Source organism: Oryctolagus cuniculus, chromosome 20, assembly GCF_051225735.1.
Source record: "Oryctolagus cuniculus isolate XC-2025 breed Fujian yellow rabbit chromosome 20, ASM5122573v1, whole genome shotgun sequence".
NCBI lineage: Eukaryota > Metazoa > Chordata > Mammalia > Lagomorpha > Leporidae > Oryctolagus > Oryctolagus cuniculus.
This window is the reverse complement of record NC_142886.1, coordinates 42,614,388-42,638,347: the sequence shown is the minus strand read 5'-3', so window position 1 is coordinate 42,638,347 and position 23,960 is coordinate 42,614,388. Positions and strand designations below refer to the sequence as shown.

General features: G+C 59.9%; 1 protein-coding gene across 2 annotated transcripts in view; it reads left to right on the top strand.

Annotated features, from left to right (window-relative positions):
* ITPK1 (inositol-tetrakisphosphate 1-kinase) overlaps positions 1-23,960 on the top strand; it is a 142,350-nt gene that overhangs the window by 34,196 nt on the left and 84,194 nt on the right. For both annotated transcript variants that reach the window (XM_002719591.6, XM_017349458.4), the window contains exon 2: positions 6,369-6,393. In XM_002719591.6, the coding sequence (XP_002719637.1) occupies positions 6,369-6,393 (25 nt within the window). The remainder of the gene's footprint in view (positions 1-6,368; positions 6,394-23,960) is intronic.

The window sequence follows — 23,960 nt, the reverse complement described above, 5'->3', positions numbered from 1 at the left end:
TTTGCTTCAGCACCGTTGATGCTTTCGGCTGGCTCATTCTGCATTGCAGGGGGCCTTCCTGGGCCCTATGGGGCCTCTGTCCCCCGCACGCCAGGAGCACTTTACCCAGGCTCACAGCCACCGGTGTCTTCAGGCATGGCCCCTGGTGGGGAACCCTTGCCAGTAGGGTCTTCTTGGCTCAGCCATGTTTGTTTCCAGGCAGTGGCTCTGGCCAGCATCCTCTGCTCCCACCCTGCCAAGGCCGGGGAGCGCTGGCCGGAGGGCCGGGCCCTGGCTGGTGAAGGCTTCCTTGTGGGGGCACCATGGTCACTTCTGTCCGTGTTCATGGGCCAAGGCGAGTTGCATGGCCGTGCCCAGCCCTGAAGGGTGGGGCGGGGTGTCACTGAGTGTCCAGGAGGACTGTCGGGATTGGCGGCCACCACTGAAGTCCACTGCCGAGCGCTGAGTCCAGCAGAGGGCAGCGTTGGGGTGAGGCAGTCCTGCTCCGTACTGGTCCAAGCAGATGTTGGGTGTGGGGGCTCTGCGGAGGTGGGAACCGGTACAGGCTTCTTCGCAGGAGCCGACCTCTGGGGGTCGCAGGTGAGGCTGGGCAGCGTTTGAGGCAGGGGAACCGCGTGGGCCCCTGAACACATGGGTGAGAGAGGACGCCCTGTTGCCTACTCAAAAGCCCCCAGATGGGGAGAGGCCCTCTGCAGGCCGGGAGGAGGGGAGGCAGTGGCTCCTGGACGGGCCAGGGGGCCTTGCTTCTGAGATCCGGGAATTACCAAACCGGGCTACACATTGTTGGCAGCGGATGTGCCAGCCTCCCCCGTATAATTACACACTCCCCCCACCCCACCCCACCCCACGCACGCGGAGCGCTGGGTGCAGGTGCAGCCTCTTTCTCCTCGCCCCTTGGTGGGAGGGAGCCTGCGCTTCCAGGCCGATTCCCGGAATCTGAAATTGTTCCCTGGATTACGGTGTGGCCAGCCCTCAGCCGGTGGGCAGACTTTGCTTACTCGTGATGAACCCAAGGACCCTGCCACCAGCGAGAGAGACGGAGACAGAGGGTTCACTCCCCATGTGCCCACAACAACAGCCAGGCCAGGAGCCAGGAGCCAGGAGCCAGGAGCCAGGAATGTGGTCCAGGTCTTCCAGTTACTCCAGCCTCCCAGGATGTGCTTTGGCAGGAAGCTGGAGCCAGGAACGGGATCCCCTGGTGTGGGCTGTGGGCGTCCGAGCCACCAGGCTAAACGCCTGCCTTTGAGGCCCGTGCTCTGCTTTCTGCGCCTCTGAGACCTGCACGTCTCCAGCCGTCACGGGGCCTTGCTCCCTTCCTGGCTCCGAGGGGCCTTCCGGGTCTCGGCACAACCCTGCCCGCCCTGCTCGCGCACCGTTTCCTGTGCATCCCTCGCACCTCTGCCCAGTTGGGTCCAGCTGGGCCTGCAGGGTCTGACCCGCTGAGCAGATGGGAAGGCTGAGGGTGTCTCCGCTGCATGTCCTGTGCCTGCCGCTGGTTTTCCTGGGGCCCAGAGCCTCTCAGACCCTGCTATGCAGTGAGACAGCCCTGCTGCCGTGGAACCCAGCGCCCCGAGATCGGCGCTGGCCTTCCTGTGGCTGCCCCCCGTGGCCTGCTGTGGCCTTGCTGTGGCGTGGGCGCCGTGGACGCGTCTCTGAACTTTCCCTCACTCCTCTCCACTTCTGCCTCTGATCCTCTGGACGGGACTCCCCTTTTCTTGTTCCCTCTGCCTCAGGGTCTCCCAGGGTCATTGTCACCTTCAGGAAGTGAAAGGCCACAGTCACTTGCAGAGACAGGCGCGGGACCTCGGCTAAGCAGAAAGTGGGGACCGAAGATCTGGAGAGAACCTGTGCCAAGCACGGCCCAATCGGGGCTGACCTGCGGCGGGTGGGTCTTTCCTCCCGGTGAGGACGCCGAGGACGCTGTCTCATCCAGCTTCCGCACGGCCCCGGGGGTGCCCGGCTGCAGCCCCACCCCCATCGTTCGGCTCAGCGGGTGGCTGGTTGTGGCCCCTCTGACTCCTGTGGGTGGAGGAGGAGTGGTTCTCAGAAGGCAGGGAGGCAGGGCAGCCCGGCAGAGCAGACCTAACAAAGCCGTGTGCCCCGGATGAGCCTGTCCTCACTCTGACTTTCCCTGACCCTGTCCTCAGACCTGGAACAGCTGCCCCCAGCCTATCCCTGCTCCCAGTCCCCCCCACCCCAGCAGATGCCATCCTGCTCCTGGTTGGGTCCATCTCAGACAGGGTCGAGGGGCGCTGCTGCTTGTGGGTGAACCCCACTTCTGAACCTGAGGCTCCTGCGCAGCACCTGGGGGGTGGACAAGCCCCAAACCTCCTGCCCGGCCCCAGAGCCCTGGGCCAGAGCCTCTGAGGGGACCTTGAGCCAGTATTTTTTTTTTTTTAAGGATTTATTTATTTGAAAGTCACAATTACAGAGAGAGGGGTGGAGAAAGAGAGAGAGAGAGAGAGAGAGTTCAACCTTCCGTCCACTGGTTTACTCTCCAGATGGCAGCAATGTCCAGGCAGGAGCCAGGAGCTTCTTCCTGGTCTCACATATGCATGGCAGGAGCCCAAACACTTGGGACATTTCTGCTTTTCCCAGGCCATTAGCAGGGAGCTGGATCAGAAGTGGAGTAGCCGGCACGCCAGTCGGCACCCATATGGGATCCTGGCATTGCTGATTGTGGCTTCACCCTCTATGCTACAACCCTGAGTTGGTATTTAAAAAAATTTTTTTTGAGAGGCAGAGAGAAACACATATCCCCTCCCACCATCCCCACACACACCACAGATCGAGCTCCCGTCTGTTGATTCCTGCTCCAGGTGTGCACAGTGGTCCCAGTTGGGGCTGGATCCAGGTACCTAGAACTCCATCCAGGTCTCCCCCAGGTGCCAGGGACCCAGCCACGTGAGCTGCCACTGCTGCTTCCCGGGGTCTGCGTTAGCAGGAAGCTGGAGTCTAGCCTGAAGCCCAGGCATTCGGGATAGGACGCGGTAACCAGCGTCTTAACCTCTTAACTGCTGGCCATGCCCGCCCCTGAGGTAGTGTTTTAGAAAGGCACCGGTGGTGGTTCTTGGGCCACCTGCCCTGGGCGTGGGAGCCGCAGGCCCCTGGGGACAGGACAGGCTGTGCAGTGACATTCGAGCCTCTGGGGCATGTGCTGCGTGTCTGTCCTGTGCTCCCTGCCCTGCCGGCCCTCTGGGTGGCTCCTGTGCTCCTGCACCCCCAGATACCCCTCCCCATCTCCTCTTCTCCTCCCTGTCCGTAAGCCTCCGCCGCTCTCTGAGATGACAAATGCTGCCTCCTCTCTGAAGCCTCCTCTGATTGCTCTCCTCCCTCCCCTGAAAGGAGCAGTCGTGTTGTATTTAAAATTCCCCGAGGGTCTGCTCCCCTTGGACCTGTGAAGCAGCTTTTGGAGAAGCAGGTGTGTGTGCAGGGGTTGCTGGGTAGCCGCGCCTAAGCAGAATCTGTGAAGAAGGTGAGGCTCGCCTCTGGGTGCACGTTTCCAATAAAGCACATTAAGGATTAGACTTGAATTCCTACCGTTACTTTTCCTTTTGTTTGGAAGTTATGTTTGTGCTTATTGTAGAAAATGCAGGAAATACAGGGAGTACGGGGCGGGGGACCCACACGGTGGTTCCCACCGTCCTGGGCCCTGCAGCCTCTGTTCCCACCGCAGGGCACGCCCTTCCTATCTGGTTCCTGGGCACTGATCCGATTGTGGATTTAGAGGTGGGCAGGTCCTAGGCAGGTCGGGGTGGGGCCTCCATCTTGCCCCACTTCCGGCCCTCTGCTATCCTCCGGCGTCACCACTGTGGGCCAGTGGGGCGGGCTGGTCTTGGACTGTGAGCCCTCCCCCCATGCCCCAAGCTGTAGCCCCGAGATAAACCCCCTTCCTTCCTAAGCAGCTGTTCTGGGGAGTCTCAGTCGAAGTGGTGAAGGACTGCCCGAGACCACGGGCGCTGCAGCCCGATGGCCGCTCTGCCACCTTTCCTGTTCCCTCCCGACCCGATCCCTCCCCTGCCTCCCTCTGTCCGCCAGCTCTTGGGCGGGGTCCACTCTGTGTCAGGTGCGGGCGATGTCGGCAGCTAGTTGCATGCATTATTTCAAAAAGACGCTTTTCCAGTTTTTGAGAATGTGTTGCAGGCACGTGGCTCAGAATCCGGGAGATGCCGGAGGGAACCCCGTGAGAAGGAAGTCTCCCCCTCCCCCCACCCCGCCCCTGGCCTGGGCGGGTCTGTGTGTGCTCCGGCGGCTGCACCCACACTCACCCCGGCCGTCCTTAACACACGCGCTCGCAGGCAGCGTTTGCCGCCCGCCCTTCTCACACGGCACGTCTCGGAGAGGAGTCCTTACGGCCTCACCAGTGCTTCCTGGTTCTTTTTCACTCTTGGGTGGTGTGGCCTTGGCCCCTCTGGGGGAGGGGGCTCTAGTTTGCTGTCAATCATTTGTGATCACAGAGGGGCTGGCAGTGAACGCTGCAGAGCCTAGAACGTTCTGCGCCACATCGGAGTGTGTCCGGCGTGGCGAGGTGGGATGGTGGCGTTGGGGTTCCCAGGAGGGACCGTCAGCCACCTGACAGCCTGCTCTCCTCTTTCTGCCCCCAGCCCCATACTTCCATTTCCGAACCTCTGGCTGTGGCAGGAGTTCAGGGAGCCGCTCCTTAGTGCTGCACGGGGGTCGGCGCCGTCACCCTGCCATCACCCTGCAGAGGTTCCTGACGAAGGGCGGAGCCCCGAGCAGGCTGTGGTGCTGTGCGTGGGGTTTGCGCGCCTGTCGGCCTGCCCACCTGCTCCCCAGTGCCCCGCAGCCCTGCAGGCTGAGGCCGGGCTTGTCTTCCTCCATGCCCTGCTGCACCTGGCCCAGGGCTCGCCGCTTGGCCCCGCCCTCCCTGCGGGGCTGTGAGATGGCAGTGGCAGTGGGGTGCCGGGTGTCTGCTCTGCCTGTGCGGCCCGGGGTGGGATGGGAGGGGGAGCTGAGCCCCTCCGCCCTTCCCTGCTGGAGTCTCTGTTTCTCCTGCTCTTGGAGCTCTGAGCTGCAGAGGAGCTCAGCCCCACTAAGGCTTCAGCCCATTTTTTCTCCCCGGATGACTTTCTTGCTTGCCTCCTTATTTTCTGTGCTCCATCTGCTTTCAAAGCTACCGTTCTTTCTTTTTTTAAGGCCTGGGAGAGGGAGAGCTGTGGAGCTATAAATGTGGACGCATTGGCCAGAGCCTTGTGCCAGATAATCCGGATGCCGGCGGGATGCACTTGGAGGGAAACTGAGTCCTCAGCCCTGAGGGTCGTGAATGCCCGCTGCACGGTCCACATTCCCGGTCATTTGGGAGTTAGGGCTTCCGTCTGGAGCAGTGGCAGGGGCCACACAGAAGCTCGGCTGGCAGGCGTGAGCCGCGTGCCGTGTGCCCTGGGGCAGGTTCCGTCTCTGATGCCCGGTTTTCTCACCTCTACAGCAGGCAGGATGGTTGGGAATTGAGGCGCGGCGGGGGGCGGGGCACTGGGGGCTCACAGGTGCTCGTAATTCGGTGTGGGTTGTAAGCCAGGGATCTGGTGTGGCCCAGGATCCTCGTGCCGCTGTCTGTCCCCTTGCCCGGGCTCTGGTGGCCAGGGCTGTGCTGCCCGTGTCCAGCCCGTCCCCCGTGGAGTCGTGGGAGCCGTTGGGTGCCGGCTGCCGCCTCTTCTGCAGCCTTGGAGAGGCTGAGTGATGGTGAGGGCCGCCGAGGGCCTGGGCCACTGTGGTTGTCAGCCTGGGCCTTGGAGTCCTGTCTCGGGGCTGCGGGGGCGCAGCGGGGCACTCCCTGCAGCAGGTCCTGGTCACTGGCTGCTGCACTGGCTCCCTACAGGGCCCACTCAGGAGCTGCTGGTGGAGCTCGCTGCCAGGGCTGGCTCTGTGCGCGAACATCAGTGGCGCTGGCGACGTGAGAGTGGGAGAAGCAGCTGGCACAGGGCTGGGGAGGGGTGGGGGCCTGCGAAGGCCTCGGCTGCCTGTGTGTGTGCCGGGGCAGGGGCTAGCCGGCCATGAGAGCGGGGGCAGACCTGGGAGGCAGGCGAGGGGTTGGTCCGAGGTGGGAGGGCGTGGAGGGCCACAGGCCGTGGTTGATGTACGCAGGGGTGAGGTTGGTGCCAGGAAGGGTCTTGGACTGATCAGCCTGGGGCTCTGCCTGTGATGGCCTGGGCTGGGGATCGGGGAGGGGGATCTGCAGGACCCCAGCCAAGTCCTCTGGGGAGTCAGCCGGCCCCTGCAGGTAGAGGGTGGTCTGGGGGCTCCTCAGTCTCTCCAGCTCTCCCCGCGCCCTCCCGGGCTCTGGAGAACCTTCCGGAAAGGACCCCCCCCCCACCTGCTGGAGTAACGCTTGTTTTTTGTTTTCTCTGCAGGAAGCGCGGGATCGAAGTCGTGCAGGTGAGTACAGACCTTGTCCTGCCGTGGGGTCTCTCTTCACACGTGGTGTGGCTCGGTTTCGGCGTTTGCCCCAGGGAACTTGGGCAGGGAGGCGTTGCTGTGGTCTTCCTTGGGGGTGGAGTCTGTGTGAGGGGAGAAGGTGCTTCTGGGAGTCCCGGGGGGCTGTGGAGGTGGGGGGCTCCTGCTGTGTGGGCCCCTGTGCTGCCTGCCCACTGAGGGCACCTGGGTCAGGCGCTCCTTGGCTGCAGAAGGAAGGGTAGGTGGAGGGAGCGGGAAGGGAACGCTGGTGGGTGCGGGGTGGGTCAAGCGTCCTGGGCCCACAGCGGCCAGCAGAGGACTCCCTGCCCCTGGGCCTGAGCGGGGTGGGCAGCGCGGGGCTGGGGGCCGTGTCCAGCAGCTCTGGGGAATGATTGCCGAGTTCTGCCTCCCCGCCCCTGTGGGGGATGGAATTCGTGTGTTGAACCTGTCACCAGGCAGCCGCGGTTTGTTTGGGGCCAGGGAGGTGGTGTCTGGAAGGCTCGCGTCCACTGTAGGTTTTTCATCCAGGCTCATCTTGGCTCCGCAAAGTTGCGTGACCCGTGCTGAGCTTTTCTGTGGCCCTGATTTCCCCATCTGTCAAGCGGAGGACACTGGAGTCCAGGAGCGGCGAAGAGGCGTGCCTTCAGGGCCCGTTTCCCGCCGGCTGGTCCCGGCTGCCTGGGAGAATTCTGCTTTAAAGACTGATTTTATTTATTTGAAAAGCAGAGTGACAGAGACAGGGAGAACTTCCCTTTGCTGATTTATTCCCCAAATACAGCAATAGCCCAAGCCAAGAGCCTGGACCTGCATCCAGGTCTCCCATGTGGGTGGCAGGGGCCCAAGGAGCCGCTTTCCCGGCGTGTGACCAGGGAGCCGGCTCAGAAGTGGAGCAGCCAGGACTCAAGCCAGCGCTCATATGGGATGCTGGTGTCACAGGCATTCATTGGTTTAACCCGCGGCGCCACAATGCCGGCCCCCTGGGGGATTCTTAGTTTGGGCATGGGTGAGGACAGCGGCTGATTGGTAATGCCCAACGCCTGCCCAGGGCATGGGAGTGGGCAGAGGAGGTGCGGTCGGTTGCAGGCTTCCTGTGGACAGGTCCTGCCCCGAGGTGCTGTGGCTCCTGCTTGTCTTACACCTGTCTGATGGCTGGCTGCAGTGCCGGATCCTTTGCCACTCCACCTGCTGGGAGGTAGAGCTGGAGCCGCAGCTCGCTCTGTGAGGGAAGGTTCTGGGGCTTCCCTGCCGTTCATTACAGCCACGTGGGAGGGCCCACGAGGGGACTACTGCTAGAGCTGTTTTTAGAGGCGCTGTCTTGCTCACCAGCGAATGCACAGCTTCACAGGGAAACAGTATCCCCACCCCCACTCCCCGCCCCGTTGCTGATTCCTGTTCACACAGTGTCCTGAACCGAAGCCCAGCAGGATGTCCCCTCTCCCTGCCCTCACTGCCACCATGCGGGGAGAGAGGGGTGTGCAGGAGGCAACCAGGGGTCGGTGGGTTTGGTTTCCGTGGCTTTCCAGGAAGATGGAGAGCAAAGCCTGTCATCCGCGTGCTCTGAGTGAGACAGGAGACCAGAGCCATTGCTTTCCAACAGGCCAGGCAGGAGAAGATTGGAAAATCTCTGTGGATGAGCCTGCTGCTCATTTTGGTGGTGGCTAGGGACCAGAGTGGAGCCAAACAGGATGCTTCCCCCAACCCCCACCCCCGGCCTCTAAAAATAAAACCCACCAGCGCCTGGCATCCCTGCGTGTTTGGAGAACATTTACATTTCAAGACGTTGAGAAAGGCTCTTTGCACGATTGGAAGCCCAAGCACTTGGCTGGTTTTTCAACATCAGCTGGGCTTCTGTGCGTCAGATCCCAGCTGCCCGGCCCCTGGAAGTGGGTGACAGCAACCACGCAGCAGCCGCCACAGGCGCCCCCTGTGTCGGCTGCTCCGATGGACGACGTCCCCTTGAGTACAGCCACCCAGCTGTGTGGCTGCGGCTGCGTCCCCAGGAGAGGTGGGGGGGGGGGCACCGAGGTTCCGGATGTGTGGGCTCTGCTGGGGAGGCCAGGGGGCTGGTGGCAGAGAGCAGCTCTGTGTGGCTCCAGAGCTCAGGGACCATCTCCTCCACGCGTTCCGGGCCGCTCAGGTCACCGAGGGCTTCCCAGTCTGGGAGGGTGGCTGGGCTTAGCTGCTGTCTGTTCAGAGGATGTTGGGGCCTTGGGTCAGGACCCAAGTTGGGAAAACGCTGATAAGATCCTGTGGGATTTTTCCTGGTCATGGGCGTCACTTCTCTTCCTGCCACTTAATGGCCGCAGTAACAATATCAACTGCGTATTTATTGGGGACTGCTTGTACCGGGCACTGGTGCTGCTTACTTTGGAGAGGAGCTATGTGTCTCCGTCCCGAGGTGGGGGTGGGGGCATACTGAAGACAATGAGCTCTCAGCTCCTCGATGCTCCTCCTGCGCTGGTCCCACCCCTGGTGTGCCTGGGAAGGAGCAGGTTACCCTCCCTCCCACACCTCCCCCCTCCCTGCAGGGGCAGAGCGTGGCGGGGAGCAAGGCTGCCTGCTTGGGTGAAGTTCCTGGTGGTGTGACCTTGTGCTGGGGGCCTAACCACTCTGTGTGTCAGTCTGCCCATCTGTAGAATGGGGGTCCTCGTGGTGCCTGTCCCTGCGGGCCTTGTGAGGACTGAGTTAACTCGTGTAAGGGAGTTGGCAGCAGCTCTGGCGTGGGAGAAGCTGGTGATGTGCTGGGCTATCGCACCCTGAGCTGCACACACAGGAGGCCCGAGTCCTGTGTGAGTCCTGTGGGCCGTTGTAATCCTGGGGCTGGGGAGGCATTTCCTGTTCCTTGCTTGCCACAAAATTGCAAGAGGACCTGCTGGACATGAACACTGAGTTCCGATGGCAGATCGCTGTCCTTCTTGGCATGCAGTTCTTTTCTTTTCTTTTCTTTTTCTTTTTTCTTTTTTTGACAGGCAGAGTGGACAGTGAGAGAGAGAGACGGAGAGAAAGGTCTTCTTTTTGCCGTTGGTTCACTCCCCAATGGCCGCTGCGGCCGGCACGCTGCGACCAGTGCAGCACACTGATCTGAAGCCAGGAGCCAGGTGCCTCTCCTGGTCTCCCATGGGGTGCAGGGCCCAAGGACTTGGGCCATCCTCCACTGCACTCCCTGGCCACAGCAGAGAGCTGGCCTGGAAGAGGGGCAACCGGGACAGAATCCGGCGCCCCGACCAGGACTAGAACCCGGGGTGCTGACGCCGCAGGCAGAGGATTAGCCTGGTGAGCCTCGGCGTGCAGTTCTAAAGAAATTCAAAGACTGGGCTACGATGAGTCTCTTTCTGTTCTCCATTTGAACAAGTAGTTTCAGCCCTTGGCTTGAAAAACATAAAATGGAGATAGAACTGATCAATGCTGTCTTACCGTAGCGACAGGTAATTCTCACCTGTGCATGTGGGAAGTCATTTTTGAGTAGTTCCAGTCATCTCTTCATAGATGGATTCCCAGTTTTTTTTTTTTTTTTTTTTAATTTTTTGACAGAGTGGACAGTGAGAGAGAGAGAGACAGAAAGAAAGGTCTTCCTTTGCCGTTGGTTCACCTTCCAATGGCTGCCGCGGGCGGCAGGCTGCGGGCGGTGTACCACGCTGATCTGAAGGCAGGAGCCAGGTGCCTCTCCTGGTCTCCCATGGGGTGCAGGGCCCAAGCACTTGGGCCATCCTCCACTGCACTCCCTGGCCACAGCAGAGAGCTGGCCTGGAAGAGGGGCAACCGGGACAGAATCCGGCGCCCCAACGGGGACTAGAACCCGGTGTGCCGGCGCCGCAAGGCGGAGGATTAGCCTAGTGAGCCGCGGCGCCGGCCCCCCAGTTTGGTTTTTTAAATGCTTATTACGCGCTCAGTTTTGTTTCTTTCAGGTTGATCAATTGTGTCCTACTAGTAATGGTAATGATAATCCAGTCTCGAAGAAAACTTTGGAATTAAGAGCTTTATGGTGACATGGAGTTTTCAAGATAGATCACTTACGCACATACAGTTTGTGGGTTCAGTAGTAGAACAGAGTGATCGGTAAAGGTTTCCCAAGGTAACCCCGTGACAGTGCAACACTGCTGAGGGGAGAGGGCTGGAAATGGAAGTGCATGGAGGAGAGAGAGCGTTGTTAGTGCCTGCAGCTGATAAAGAAGGCCTTGGCTCTGCGCCTTCACCGTGGATGAGGGTGGAGCTCGAACCGCTAAGGGATTTAGAGTCCATTGGATCCATTTGAAAGAGAAAGAGTAACAGTTTTATTTTAAAATGTTAATATTTACAGTATATTGGAAATTACATCCTCTGAAAGTATCTAAACTTGTGATGAGAAATTTAGATGTGGGCTTAAAAATGTGCAAATAGATACAAAGTTTCCAACACTTAGGAGGGGGTTCCTGGCTCCAGGGACTGCTTTAGAAATTGTTCCACCACTGAGGTCTCAGGACCAGGCTCCCTGGCAGATGTCTCTTCCTGGAGGGACAGCCGTGGGCCTGGCTCCCGTGGGCCTGGCTCCCGTGGGCCTGCTCCCTAGGGCTGGGCCAGGCCTGTGCTTCCCCTGAGACCCAGAAGGGCGCACCAAGATTTCTTCTGGCCATGGCCTTGTCTGTGCACCAGCTGGGTTTCCTTAACCTGGTCTGCAGGCCAAGTGGTGATAATGCTGAGGGAGCCACGCCCCTGCCCAGGGCTGCTCACAGAGTAAGAGGCTGCGGCGGGGAGGGGGGAGGGGGGCGGCGGCCAGAACTCCAAGACTCAGGAGCAAGGGCCCTGCTCCGTGGTTAGTGCTGGGAGCTGGGCTGGGGGACCAGGGTTGTGGGACGAGGTGTCCCCAGCTGGGAGCCCTGAGGCCCACCTGTCGTGACTGTGATGGTTGCGGGTACCCATTTGCCTCAGTTTCTACCCCTGCAGTGAGGGAGTGAGGGTGCTGCACACAGGTGTTCACAGGTGGTCTCCCTCGGCGCCTCTCCTAGGTGTCTGCTGTGGACCAGCCTGCAGGTGCGGGGGACACACACGGGCCAAGGCCAGGGCCCCCCACTCTCCATGAAGTCTGCAGTCGGCAGCCAGTGGCCAGGCTGGGCAGGGACCCCGGGGCAGCCATAGAGGGGGAGCCTTGTTTGTCCGCAGAGCCTGTCCAAGCCCACAGCCCCAGGCAGGGCTCAACCCATTCTCCAGGCCACTCTGTCTTGAAAAGTAGATGCTGAAGTGACCAAGTGCTGAGCACAGCTTGGGGATCCCTCACCGTCACCTGTGAGCCGTTATTGGAGAAAATGTCCCGGGGCTGGTGGGGGGCTGGTGGGGGTGGGGCGGAGGGATGGGCGCCCCTGAGGGCCAGGAGAGGCTCGTGTCAGCCCGTGGACGCTGTCGTGGCGGTTTCCACTCTGGACCAGTCCTCAGGGGCGGCTCGGGCAGGAAGCGTTGCCTGGCTCTGGGGTCCCCCACCCCTTTCGAGCGCAACCTGAACTGGGAGAGGAAGACCCCAGAAGAGCAGTGTCCCTGTCGTCCTGTCCGGCTCCAGAGTGGCCGCCTGGGGCCGCCTTCTGGGGGAGAAGCGTGCCTGTCCTCGGGGGAGGGCCTGGGGTTCCATTACCAAGTGCGGGTGAGCGAGCCGCGCGCGTGAGGAGCACAGAGCTGGTTCTGGGTTCTCTGCAACCCTTCCACATCGTCAAGGACTCCGACGTTCCGGAACCGGTGTCGGCGGCCACCCCTGTGCCCAGCAGGCAGGGAGTAAATTATCCCCCACCTCCCCATTTGCAGAAGCGTGACAGGAGCAGCAGGCCTTTGCATTCGAGGTCTGCCCAGGGCAGCCGCTCGCCCAGATGCTGGTGTGCACCAGCTTTTCAGGAGGGAGTCGGGTGGCAGATGACCAGGCCACCCAGAGAAGACCGACCACAGATGAGACCGGCAGGGAGACCTCGAGAGCAGCCCTGGGTGCCGAGGCTGATGTGGAAATGGGTGCGGCAGGTGAAGGGGTCACGGAAAACTGAGGCACGGGGCTCCTGGGCAGGCGCAGCGGGCAGGGCAGCTTGTGTGCACCACGAGCACGCGGGGTTGGGCACGGCAGGGCGAGTGCGTGGGTGATCATGAGGCCTGCTGGGGGTGGCCTTACACCTCTGGGACTGGAACGAGCTGGGCGTAGGTGTTGGCGGGGGCGAGGTCTTAAAGCAGCGGTGTGGGCGGCAAGCCCAGCAGGTGCACTGACAGAGGCTGGGATTTGGGCGGGCTGGAGCAGGAGACCAGACAGGAGAGGGTGCGAGGCCGGACCACTGGAGAGCCGGCCGGGGGCGCTGCTCCTCGGGGGCACCCGTGCGGGAGTGGTGCCTGCTGCCCTGGGGCATGCGGTTGGATGCACCAGGCTCAGCTGGACTGCAAGGTGGGGGCTGGTTCTTCTGCTGTGAGGCTGGAGCCCTGGGTTGACGGGGGGTGGTGCCCACTGGACTCTCGCCGGTGATGGAGAGCAGTGAGACCGCAGGTGTGGGGTGGCAGGGTGTGATGGGGGCAGTCCTTAGACTCCCTTGGGGTACACAAGGAGGAGCAGCCAGGGGAGGGAGTGATGGTGACCAGGCAGCCCATTCAGAGTGGAATGCAGGCACCTGGTTTCCTGCTGGAGAGCCCGAGGGGTGTCAGGTGATTGTGTCACACGCTGTTTTCTAGGGTCGCAGGAGCTGGCTTCTCCGTTTCAGCATTCACATGTGTGGTATTTAGATAGTATTTTCACGTGGTTCCAGATTGTTCCAAAAATTTTGTACAGGGGGCCAGAATTGTGGCACAGCAGGGTTAAGCCGCTGCTTGGCGACACTGATTTCCCATCTGCTTGCTGGTTCAAGTCCCAGCTGCTCCACTTCCAATGCCTGGGAGGGTAGCGAAGATGACCCAAGTGCCTGGACCCCCGCCATCCACGTTGGAGACCTGGTTGGCATTCCTGGCCCCTGGCTTTGGTCTGGTTCAGCCCTGGCTATTGCAGCCATTTGGTGAGTGGACCAGTACTCTCTGACCGTTCGCTCTGTCACTCTGCCTTTCAAATAAATAAGTAAACTTCTTATTAAAAGATACATAAATAAGGATGTCAGATAGCCAGTCCCCAGTTCCCTCTGCCACCCAGCCTCTCCCCAGGTCGCCCCAGCCTGCTGGCTTCATTGCCCTTGCTGGATGCTGTATCCAGGTAGCTGGGACACGGGAGGCTTGGACACCTGTGCGCATTCTTCCTGGAGCTTCTTTAGTCTGTTTTCTGGCTGTGGGATCTCCGGGACGGCAGTTGGCGCCCGGGACTCCAGACACCTGCCGGGAGCTGAGGAGAAGGCATTTATTCTTTATTTCTGAGTAGCGGTGACACAGGAGCAGGAAGCAGAGCTGCAGGGGCGCCGCGCTGCCTCGGCCTGGAGGTCGCCGTGTTTTTGCCACTGCCTGCCTCCAGGTTCCACTTCTGGCCTGTAACTACTGTGGATCTGACCCTTTTTAAAAGGTTGTTTTATGGGTTTTTATGGTGAGTTTGAAATGCAGACTTTTCCTCGCAAACACTGAAAATGTTTTTCATTCTCAGTCATCTACTAAGGAGAGCTAACAAATACAGCTAGACATATTTATGTATAAGCATGTCACCATGGTATATTTTATATATAGATAGATGTTTATTTATTTACTTCCGAGATAGACCAAGAGAGAGCAAGTTCCCATCTGCTGGTTCACTGCCCCAAAGCCCCCAGTGGCTGGGGCTGGGTCAGAGCCAGAGCCAGGAACCAGGAACCCAATTTAGATTTCCCGTGTGGTTGGCAGGCACCCAGTTACCTAAGCCATCACTGCTGCCTCCCGGTGTCTGAATTAGCTGGCAGTCAGAGTCAGGAGGCGGAGCCATGCCCTGGACTCAGGTCCTCCGACGTGGGGTGTGGACATCTTCACCACTAGGCCAGATGCCTGCCCCATGTAAGTCTGTAATAGCGACACACGGACTAAGGGAAGAGTTATATAAATCAGTGCCTGCCTGCTCACATCAACGTGTCTGGTAGCCATTAAAGAAATCACAGGGGCCGGTGCTGTACTCTAGAAGGTAAAGCTGCCACCTGTGGTGCCGGCATCCCACGTGGCACTGGTTCGAGTCCTGGCTGCTCCACTTCTGATCCAGCTCCCTGCTACTGGCCTGGGAAAGCAGTGGAGATGGCCCAAGTGCTTGGGCCCCTGCACCCACGTGGGAGGCCCTGGAAGAGCTCCTGGCTCCTGGCTTCAGCCATTTGGGGAGTGAACCAGTGGATGGAAGACCTTTTATAACTGCCTTTCAAATAAATAAATAAATCTTAGAGAGAGAGAGAGAGAGAGAGATCAGATTTTGGACGACTGTGGGAAGTGCCTGTGAGATGCTGCCGCAGCTGGACTCTCAGAGGTTTCAGTTCCGTCGGTTTTATTTTTATTCTTCAGCTTCTTGAGCTGTTAGAAATCGCCTCCGCCTCCATGTTGGGCTGCCCTGCGTGGTTTCATCACCTGTGATTTTTTGTGTGTGTGCTGTGCCTTTGGCTTGCTAAGTCCACTTGAAGAAATCCTTAAAAAGTCTCTGCCTCCCGAGTGAGGACAGCAGGACACTGCCAAGTGACGGGGCCACCTGTGCGCAGGGCACCTGGGTGCACCCTCGTGGGCAGTGTCCTGAGCCCCAGGCTCCCGCACACCCGCCCCGCTGAGCTGAGACCGCGCTGCCCCAGCATCCCCAAGCCTTGGTCGGCTGTAAATGCTCACCTGGAGGGTGCCCAGGGAGGAGAGACGGAAGGGGGGTTCAGGGGGTGGGGCCGGGTGAGAGGGCAGTCAGCAGAGGGGGAGGCAGAGGATCTGCTGTGAAGGTAGCGGCCACCCCAGGGCCGCACCGGGTGAAATCCTGCAGAGCATCGCAGCTCCCTGGGGTCCATGAGCGGTCAGCAGTGCAGTCACTGGTTAGGGTGTCCCAGTCCAGCTGAAATTCCAGCGTGAACACTTGGCGCCTCAACAGCTGGCGCCCACTTGCTCTGGGGGCGGAGCAGGTGCAGGCCGAGCCTGGGACTCTAGGGAGGTGGTGGTGGCGGGAAGGCCCTGGACCCTGTTCTGTTCCCAGCTGGACTGCAGACCATGTCACCTTCAGCTAGTGGAGCAGGTGCAGGCCGAGCCTGGGACTCTAGGGAGGTGGTGGCGGCATGAACCTAAATGAATAAATCTTTTTTTGAAAAGCAGTTTTCCTCTGCTGTTTCCCTGCTGCTTTCGCATAGTGTGCTGCTCACCGCAGTGATGTGCGTCCCCGCTGGGCCCTTCTGCGTCCCTAGTTTTGTGAATACATTTGGGGGATGGACGAGCATTTGCCCAGTTCCTCTACTCCTCTTCACAGTCACCCTTCCAGCAGCTGCATCTCTTCCCCCATCTCCCCAGTGCCCCAGTGTCCGGAGCCATTTCTCCGCCGCCATCCTGGGTTTCTTTCTTTCTTTTTTTTAAAGATTTATTTTATTTATTTGAAAGCCAGAGTTAAGATAGAGTCAGAGAGAGAAGTCTTCCATCCTAACCCTAACCCTAACCCTAACCCTAACCCTAACCCTAACCCTAACCCTAACCTGCTGGTTCACTCCCTAAATGGCCACAACGGCCAGAGCTGCGCTGATCTGAAGCCAGAAGCCAGGAGCTTCTTCCAGGTCTCCCACATGGGTGCAGGGGCCCAAGGACTTGGGCCATCTTCTACTGCTTTCCCAGGCCACAGCAGAGATGGGAAGTGGAGCAGCCGGGACTAGAAACTGGTGTCCATATGGGATGCTGGCGTTTCAGGCCAGGGCGTTAACCCAGTGCACCACAGCGCCGGCCCCATCCTGGGTTGGTTTTACTCTGCTGTCACTAACAGTGCTGCCACTGGTGTCTGGGAACTTAAATCACATCTCAGGTCCTCTCCTCGATGGATTTCTAGAAGTGACTTTACTGAGCGTAAGCTTTGAGACCCCAGCGTGGCGCTGCCCGGAGGCCTGCAGGCCGGTTGCATCTGGTTGCATCAAGAGTATATCTTGGCCACGCCGCTGCTCACTAGGCTAATCCTCTGCCTTGCGGCGCCGGCACCCCGGGTTCTAGTCCCAGTCGGGGCGCCGGATTCTGTCCCGGTTGCCCCTCTTCCAGGCCAGCTCTCTGCTGTGGCCAGGGAGTGCAGTGGAGGATGGCCCAAGTGCTTGGGCCCTGCACCCCATGGGAGACCAGGATAAGCACCTGGCTCCTCCTGCTTTCAGATCAGCGCGGTGCGCCGGCAGCAGCACGCCGGCCGCGGTGGCCATTGGAGGGTGAACCAACGGCAAAGGAAGACCTTTCTCTCTGTCTCTCTCTCTCACTATCCACTCTGCCTGTCAAAAAAAAAATAATAATAATAATGAAATAAAGAGTATATCTCAGAGCCCCCTGTGTCTGGCTCAGTGCTGGAAGCAGGCAGTGGGGACCCCAGGCACGTCCAAGGCAGTGTCAGGTGACAGCTGACCCCTCCCAGAGGGTGGCGTGCGGCTCCCGTGCTGGGCACACGCTATATGCCCGCCTCGGCCGTATGTGAGTGTATGTGTTCACGTGTTCCTTGTGAGAGTTTGTTAGCTGTTTACTTGTGTCATCCTGTGTCCCAAGCAAAGCGAGACCGAATAGCGTGCCCTGGGTTGCACAGAGAGTAGGTGGAGGAGCTGAGGTAGGACCTTAGGCTGTTGCTGTTTTAAAAAACTTGACATGGAAAACAGCACCCAACGCCCCAAAGTAGAGAGCGTGCTGTGTGTGTCCCCCGTGCCCCGCCCTCCGCCTGCTGGGGGTCCACAGGGCCATCACAGCTCCCACTGGAGGCTTTCCCGCTCCACCCTGCCATTCTGTTAGCTGTGTTCCTGATTCCTGGATGGGCCCTCGGGAATGGGGAGAGGGGCCGCCTGGTGTTGGGGCCCCGCCTCCGGGTCTGGTGGGAGGGACTGGAGGGTGGGGCTGGGCCTGCAGACACCTGGGCGAGTGGGTGGGGTCCTGAGTGCCTCCTTAAGAGTGGTCATCACCATGCGGGGTGGGGGGGGGTGGGGATGACACAGCACACGCAGGCACTTCTCCAAGCACTTAACGCTGTCAGCCAAGTTAATCCTTATGGCAGCCAAGACAGGTGCCGTCATTCACTGCTTCATGACCATGCTTTCATTTTATTTTATTATTTTTAAAGATTTGTTTCTTTATTTGTGTGGGAATTACAGAGAGACAGACGGATACAGATCTTTCATCGGCTAGCTCACTCTCCAAATGGCTTTAATGGCTTGGGCTGGGCCAGACTGAAGCCAAGAGCCTGAAACTCCATCTGGGTCACCTTATGTGGGTGCAGGGGCCCAAGCACTGGGGCCATCTGCTGCTGCTTTCCAGGTGTCTTAGCAGGAAGCTGGATCAGAAGTGGGACAGCTGGGACCCAAACTGGTGCTCCTATTGGATGCTGGCATTGCAGGTGGAGGCTTAACCCATGCACCACCACACTGGTCCCAGATCATGCTGTCCCTGCCACCCACTCTGCAGAAGAGGGGCTCACCCAGTCCCACAGCGGGCAGACAGTGAGTGGGCAGCAGCCAACCACCCTGGTTCCATGGTCCATCTCTTTAAAAAAAATCATTTTAATTGGCATCTCAAACATGCGAGCACACGTGGGTCTGATGTGATGTTCCCGTGTACACACACGGTGTGGAGTGATCAAATCGAGCTGGGGAACATGCCCGTCCCCTTGTTTACTTGTCATGTTTATGATGAGATATTTGAAGTTTATTCTTAGTTATTTTGAAAAGTAACTTTTTTGGAAATTTGGTTTATTTTTAAAGATTTCTTTTATTTGAAATGCAGAGTTATGAGGGGGGGCTTCCATCCACTGGTTCACTCCCTAAATGGCCTCAACAGCTGGAACTGAGCCAATCTGAAGCCAAGAACCACAACTTCCTCTGGGTCTCCCACATGGGTACAGGGGCCCCAGGATTGGGCCATTCTCGCCTGCTTTCCCAGGCACATTAGCAAGGGGCTGGATTGGAAGAGGAGTAGCCAAGATTCAAACTGGTGCCCTATGGGATATGGGAGCTGCAGGCTGGGGCTTTAACCCGTTGTGCCACAGTGCCACCGAAAGGTAGCTTTGTGATTGGTCAGCCTGCTGTACTGTAGATCTCAGAACTTACCCCTCCTACTCAGCTGGAACTTTGTCCCCCAGCCTCTGGGGCCCTTCATCCTGCTCTCTGTGTCTGTGGGTTTGGCTTTTTTCAGCCACAGGCACGTGAGGTCATCCGGTTCCTTCTGAGGCTTGGCTAACGTCACGTAGCATCATGGCCTGCAGGTCCGCATCGTAGCTGCCACACCCCCTTTGCATGTTTCCCCAGACCACTGCTTCCTCGCAGCTCCTCTGCCCAGGGCAGCTGATCTCTTCGGGAAGGACCGGTCTGCGACTTGGCTGCCCCCCTGCTCTTTCTCAACCCGGCCCCATCGGACTGCTGGGCTACAGCACCAGGGTGCAGGGTGGAGACCCATTCCTGGAAGGGCGCCGTGAAACCCTTGGTTTCCTACTCCAGGAACCCCAGCCTGGGCCCACCCACGGTCCACCAGCTCCCACCCCGAGCAGCTGGGGTGTCCCCTGTTACATCTGCTGACACTCATTGACCTGCCAAGACCAGCTCACAGTCATAGCTCCTTAGAACCTGGGACCCTTGCTGCCCCCAGCCGGGTTAGCCCTCCGTCCCCTACCCCGTGTACCCTGCGCGCCCAACCTTGCAGGCACAGGAGGCCACATTGTACAGGGTGGGTGTGCCTGCTGTGCGGCTGGCCCACCCTTCTCTGTAAGCCTCTTAGGGCCTGCACCACATCGCATTCTCCTGGGGACTATGGTGCCCGCTGTACTCTCCAGCATATGGAAGCATTTGACCAAGAAATCTTTGGAAATCAGCAAAAAATAAAATTTTTTTGAGGGGCAGAGTTAGGTAGTGAGAGAGAGAGACAGAGCCGTTGTGCCTGATGCGTCGCAGGTCCTTGTCATTGCCGCAGATAGGAACTCTTTGTCTCGACCTGGATGAGCAGGGAGACTTCTGTTAAAAGCAGGAGTGTGGTGGCCTGAGCACGGCTCCCGGGACCCGCTCTCGCAGGGGCCTTGTGCTGCTCTGCCGGCCAGCTCCTGTTCCGCCGCACCCTGTACGCCTGCGGCTTCACTCTGGGGCCGTCCCTGACTTCACCTGGCGTTCTGATCAGGGTCTGTATCTGGCAGCAGACTGGCAAGTAGCAGTAGCTTGTAGAATATTACGTTCCTTTCTCTCTTGTGTCAAAGACACCATTGTGTGGGCTCCGCAGAGTCGTGTAGAGTCCCCTCTCTCTGTGCCCTGTTCCCCCGCACGGCTCATTGTCACCTCCTTGCTGCGGCTGCGGCCCTCATGCCGGGCCGCGTTCCCAGCAGTGGAAGGTGGCCGGGCGTGTGTCACCCCCACCTGGCATCAGAGACGTCCTCTGTGCCCTGCCTCCCAGCTGCTGGGTCGTCCCACAGCCTGGGGGCTGGCAGTGTAGTCTTTCTGACACGCAGGCGTCACCTTGAAGGAACTCAGGATTCTGCTACTGAGGGGAGGGATGTGGGGCTTCAGCTGGCCAGCTCTGACTTAGGACAGGACACGTGACTCCCCCCCATCCCCCAGCCTCAATGTCCTTATCTGCAACATGGAAATAATAAGGACGGGACCAGTCACATAGGGCTTTGAGGATTGAGAATGCAGACAGGGTCAGCTCAGAGCCTGGTGGTCCTTTGTTCTCATTTTTATTTGCTGGTGGCAGTGCCGTCACCGCTGGTGTCGCCATCATCATCGTCAGAGGCCCATGGAGACTACGAGACTAAGGGGGTGTTGCGGAGTTAAATGACCACACAGGCGGATGAGCCGGTGCACAAAGATCTCTTGCTTGCTTTGCTGTCACAAACGAAGAAGCCGGAAATGTCTGTCAGTGGAAGCTGGGCTGACCGCGAAGGATTCTGGTGCCGCGGTCAAGTGAGGGCCCCGCTCGTGGCAGCCTGAGGCTCCCTGCTGAACACAGGCATGGGCGCAGCCTGGCCTGCAGCACCCTTGGGAGCTGGGGTGCCGTGGGAGGGCTTGGTCGATGTCCTTGCTGCTTTCTTGGATCTCCTTGTCTCCAGTGGAAGTGGGTGAAGACAGCCCTTCCGAGGGTGCCGACCCCACCCCTGGCTGCGCAAGGCCCCCCGCCCGGCCCTTGCCCGCTGCTCATCTTTGATCCCCTGCTCGGGAGCCTCTCGGCCTTCCCAGAAGTTCTGAGAGTGCAGCTGTAACCTGCCCCGGCCTCTCTCCCTTCCTTTATCAGGCCCCTGGCCTGAGCAGTGTCCCCATCCTTCCCTGGTGTCTTCTGGGGTCCTGGGCCAGTGGCAGGCGGAGGCAGCCCTGTGTGGGATCCTGTTGCCCAGGGGGCCTGTTCTGCTCCCAGGGGCCTCATTTCCAATCTGTCAATCTGACGCTCTGTTTTTGAACTTTGGAGAATGGCCCTGCAGCATACCCTATAAGGAGATCCCAGCCCTGCAGTGCAGTCCCAGGAACTTGGCGGTGGAGTGGGGCTCCCTCAGGCCAGCGCTCCGCGGAGTTCCCAGGGAGACTGACAGCATTCCAATGGGGGCTCCGCTCAGGTGTCCCCAGGAACGTGTGGAGCCCCCAGATTCCCTGCGTGGTGATCAGCCCTGGTCCCTGGGCTGGGAGCACCCAGTAGGGTTGCTGCAGAGTGCTGGGCACCCTCGTGGAAGCCCCCAGGGTATGTCCTGAAGTCTGGGCTGCAGGAAGTGGCCCAGCTGCAATGTGGTAACCCCCGTATGTGCCCTGCCTGCTGGTGCCAGCTGCAGCGTGCCCGGGGCACTGCCCTGTACTGCCCGGCCAACAGTGGCTGGGTGGGAGGGGTGTGCGGCAGCAGAGCGCCCGGCCCTGTTCCAGCTCCACCCCTGGGTAGCTGTGCAACCCAGACAAGTGGGCACAGCCTCTCTGAGCCCTGTCTACCAGGACCCCAAGACTGGTGACGGAGGTGAGGCGGGGACTGGTGAGACGGCCTCACGGAACTGTCAGGGCCCTTCCTGGGGGCCGTGGTGGGCCGAGGCTGGGCGGGGGGTGGGGTGGAGGGGTCTCTCTGCAGCGCGCTAATTTCCCCCTCTGAGCTAGAGTGGGGTCTTGTGAAGCCCACCCTCCCGGCTGGGCGGGAATGTGTCCCCATGCCAAGTCCCTGCCGTCTCGGGGGGGGGGGGGGGGCGGTGCTTGTGCCTCTGGCCTGCCAGGCACATGTGGGTTATTTACGGTGTTTTGACAGGATCCTCAGGAGCCTGGGGCAAGGGGGACTTTGGGGGACGGAGCTCGGGGCCTAGGAGTATGGCCTGGGGCGGGGCCTGCCTGGGGGAGAGGAGAGCTGTTGAGGGCCGGGGGCACATGCTGATTAGACTTGATAAATGGGAAGGCCAGGCCCTCCTGGCCCGAACCCCGGGGCTGCCCAGGCGCGGGCGAGCAGGGCTTGGCGGGACAGTCTGCCCATTGAGCTCCTGGGGCGGCCGCGCGGCACCCTCGGCTGTTTGCTGCCCCAGTGCTCAGTTGATCCCTGAGGACAAGGACCCCTGCCCATCCAGTGCCTCCCGGGAGGAGACGCAGCACCCTGGTGTGTGGTCGGCCAGGCCTTGGCCAGCCTCGCCCTGGAGCCAGGAGCCCCTGTAACCGCAGCTGCCTGGTAGGCCCCGCCCCGGCCACGTGATTTGTTAATGCTCCAGGAGGGGTTTGACAATGTGCTTCCCGGCTGGCATCGTGGCACAGTGGGTCACGCTGCTGCCTGCGATGCCTGCATCCCCTGTGAGCACGGGTTCGAGTCCCTGCTGTTCCTCTTCCTCCTAATGTGCCTGGGAAAGCAGCGGAAGGTGGCGGAGTGCTTGGGCCCCTGCTACCATGTGGGCGATCTGGATGGAGTCCCAGATTCCGGGCTTCAGCTTGGGCCCAGTTAGCCATCTGGGGAGTGAACCAGTGGATGGAATCTCTCTCTCTCTCTCTCTCTCTGTAAACTCTGGCTTTCAAATAAATAAGTAAATAAATCTTCAAAAAAGAAAAGAAAAGGTGTTTCCCACAGCCCACACGGCACAGATGTTCTCGGAGCACAAAAATGAAAAGCTGTGGTGTATTTTAATTAGTTAATCAATGAATTTTTAAAAAATGTATTTGAGAGACAGCGCCCCCATCTGCTGGTTCACTCCCCAAATGCCTGTGGTGGCTGGGGCTGGGCCAGGGCTGGGCCAGGGCCCAGGAGCTCAGTCTAGGATTCCCACAGGGGTGGCAAGAACCCGAGTATTCGAGCCATCACCTGCTGTCCCCAAGCGTGTGCATTAACAGGAAGCCGGCGTCAGAAGCAGAGCCGGGGCTGGAGCCCAGGCACCGTGTTCTGGGATTAACCGCCGCGCCAGACGCCCACATCCGGGGCTGCTTGAGCCGGCGGGGGTTCCGCTGTGGCCTGTCCCCACGACCACACCGGCTCGCTCTGAGTGTTTTCTGTACGTGGGCCGCTCCTGCAGGCTCCCGTCCTTGCTGCCTGAGCCTCTTCTCTGCTGGGAACTGAGCCCGTCTGCGTCTCGCGGTGGAGGCCGGCCCCGGTCCTCGTTTCTCACTGTTAAAAATAGCATCGCGGTGACCGCCTCGTTCTCATGTCGCTGGGGCCAGGCTGTGACCATTTCCTGTGGCTGCGTAAATAGTAAGTTGTGTTTGACAATTTTGCAGTTTGTAGCGTAATAGGCACTGCAGGGGTTGTAGAATCTAGCGTTGGATGCCCTCATCACGCGTACACTGGGGGCTTCAGCGGTGCCCCCTCCCTCTCTCCTGCCCCAGACCGCCCCCTCAGTCCATGGCAGCTCAGCCTGGCAGCAGGGAGGGGCAGGCACCCTGGACTGGTAAGGGAGTAGTTGGCCCCAGGGGGCCTCTGGGTCCTGCTTCCTCCCAGTGCTGGGGGGCTGCAGGCCACTCCCCTGTGCTTCAGCCTCCCCATCTAGGAAGGGGTGGGGGTTGTCCCAGCCCCTGCCTCTAGGGCTGAGATGGAGCATGGGGCACTGGCTTCATGGCCGTGTTCGGCCGTCGGTAACTGGGGTACCCTGGTCCTTGGCTGTCAGGTGTCTGTTGGAGAGGTTTGGAGAAGGGGTCCAACACCAGCCTGCAGTTTGGCTCCCTTTGGTTCCAGCCCCGACCTGCACCCTAACACAGGATGTCCGGCATGGCTCTGGGTCACTGCCCTGGTAAATTCTGGCCATGTGGGCCTGAACCAAGTCCCGGTGCAGAGCCTGTGTCCTCTGTTTTTGGCACGTCCACTTGTGTCTGGCGAGCCCCCATGACAGCTCTGGTTCTCCCCGGTGTGCCCATGGGGACAACGAGGCTCACTTGTCGCTTGCCTGAGTGACAGATCGGAAGCCGCAGAACAGCATGCACTGACCACTGCACATCTTCCCACTCAGACCTGCCTGTCCCCCGCCGCCTGGGGTCTCTCTGCTCCGATGCTAAGCAGCCTCTGGGGTTCCCCATGCGGCACCTCTTATGGGCCTGTGCAGGTCG